Consider the following 1,709-nt stretch of genomic DNA (forward strand, 5'->3'; position numbering starts at 1 on the left):
GCCCCGGGGAGGCCGCGGACCCTCTCATCCCAGCCCGCCAGATGGGTGACCCCTCGAGGGCCACAGCCGGAGCCTCCCACCTCCCGATTGTCTGACCAGGGCAAACATACAGGAAGGTGCCCACACCGCTGCTGCCAGGCGGCGACTGCTGCTGTGGCCGGGGCCTGAGGCTGCCTGGGGCCTTCGGGATGGTGTTCTCCGGCTCACTTCTCCCAGCCCAGTGACCAAACCTTCCTCAACCGCCTGTTTGGGACAGATGCTGCGTCCTTGAAGAAGGCCTACGAGTTGATCAAATCGGCCAACCTAGGGAAATCGGAGTTTGACCCCTCAGAGAGCTTCAGCCCAGACCTGTTTGTTCTGTGTGCAGAGCAGGCCCTCAAGGTAACTAGTTCCCGGGATCCTCGGTCAGGGCAGCTTTGACAGGGAGAGGGGGGCCTCTGGGCGTCTAGTGGATGCAGAGTGGGGCTGGGGAGAGGCAGCTCCTGGCCGGGCAGTCAAGGGGCCAGGATGGAGGGTGGGGGCTGCAAACAGGCTGCACCGGTGCTTGGGGCCTGTTCTGAAAGCGGCCCCATGTGTTTCTGGGCAGGGAGGCCACCGCCTCCAGGTCTGTGGTCTTTCATGGTGGTGTTCTCTTGCAGATGGGGCAGCCAGAGGTGAGCGAGGACTGCATCCAAATGTACTTCAAGGTGAAGGCGCCCATCACCCAGTTTCTGGGCCGAGCGCACCTGTGCAGGGCCCAGATGTGTGCCCCAAAGTCGGCAGAAAACCTGGTGAGAGGTGTCCTGTGCCCCTTCTCCCCAACAGTTCAATTTTCACCCCACCTCCAGAACAGTGCCAGCCTAGACCAGGCTTTAAATCGTTCTTAGGGTAGTAGAGTGAAGGAATTAATTTCCAGAGTGACACGAAACTTGCACCATTTCCCGTTCATGCTTTTTGCTCAAGTAGTGGTATGTGACATACAGGACCCCTGGACCTTTGCCTCGTCGCAGCGTGGTCTCTGTGGCATCTGCACCTGCAGCTGCCCCGAGTGGGCAGAGGGGAGCTGGGGTGGGGTGGGTGTGCTGGAGCATAGGCAACTGCGGTTTCTGATGCCTCGCTGTGTCTGTGGGACGGGAACCCGGGTGCAGGTCCACGACATCGCCACGACACTCAGGCTGTCTGCCACACCGTCACCTGTGGATACACAGGGGGTACCAGGCCAACCATGAAGAAGCCGTGGCATCTGCAGACAGGGCAATGAGCAGGGTTCAGTGTTTCAGTCTAATTGTGCTTCTTTATGTTGCCTTAGGAGGAATTTGAAAATTGCGTGACTCAGTACATGAAGGCCATAAACTTTGCCAAAGGAGAACCGAGGTAGGCGAAATTGAAGTGGTCTTTTCTCATTGACCGGGTGAAAGACTTCAGAGCCAAAACTTACCAGTGGGTGTATTTATTTGAACTGTGGGTTTTCCCCTCGTTTGTGGTTTGTGATTTTCACGCACGTGTGATCACTGCCTCATCTCGTTAGCGTGTGGACTAGGCCACATTCATGCAGAATTCCGAGTCACAGCCTCTTCAGCACTCGGCGGTTTTTGTGATTTTAGGTGGCTGTGAAGAGGCTGTTTTCTGCCGGGCGTGGTGGCACAAGCCTGTAATCCCAGCTACTGGGGAGGCTGAGGCAGGAGAATCACTTGAACTCGGGAGGCGGAGGTTGCAGTGAGCCCAGATCA

At 57.4% G+C, this 1,709-nt stretch overlaps 1 protein-coding gene across 1 annotated transcript in view; it reads left to right on the forward strand.

The window, feature by feature from the left end:
* The window catches only part of CFAP46 (cilia and flagella associated protein 46), a 157,857-nt gene that overhangs the window by 2,013 nt on the left and 154,135 nt on the right, over window positions 1-1,709 (forward strand). The window contains 3 exon segments of the mRNA XM_011980848.1: window positions 217-381; window positions 639-770; window positions 1,289-1,353. Of these exon segments, the coding sequence (XP_011836238.1) occupies window positions 217-381; window positions 639-770; window positions 1,289-1,353 (362 nt within the window).

Source organism: Mandrillus leucophaeus, unplaced genomic scaffold, assembly GCF_000951045.1.
Source record: "Mandrillus leucophaeus isolate KB7577 unplaced genomic scaffold, Mleu.le_1.0 Scaffold219, whole genome shotgun sequence".
NCBI classification, from domain to species: Eukaryota; Metazoa; Chordata; class Mammalia; order Primates; family Cercopithecidae; genus Mandrillus; species Mandrillus leucophaeus.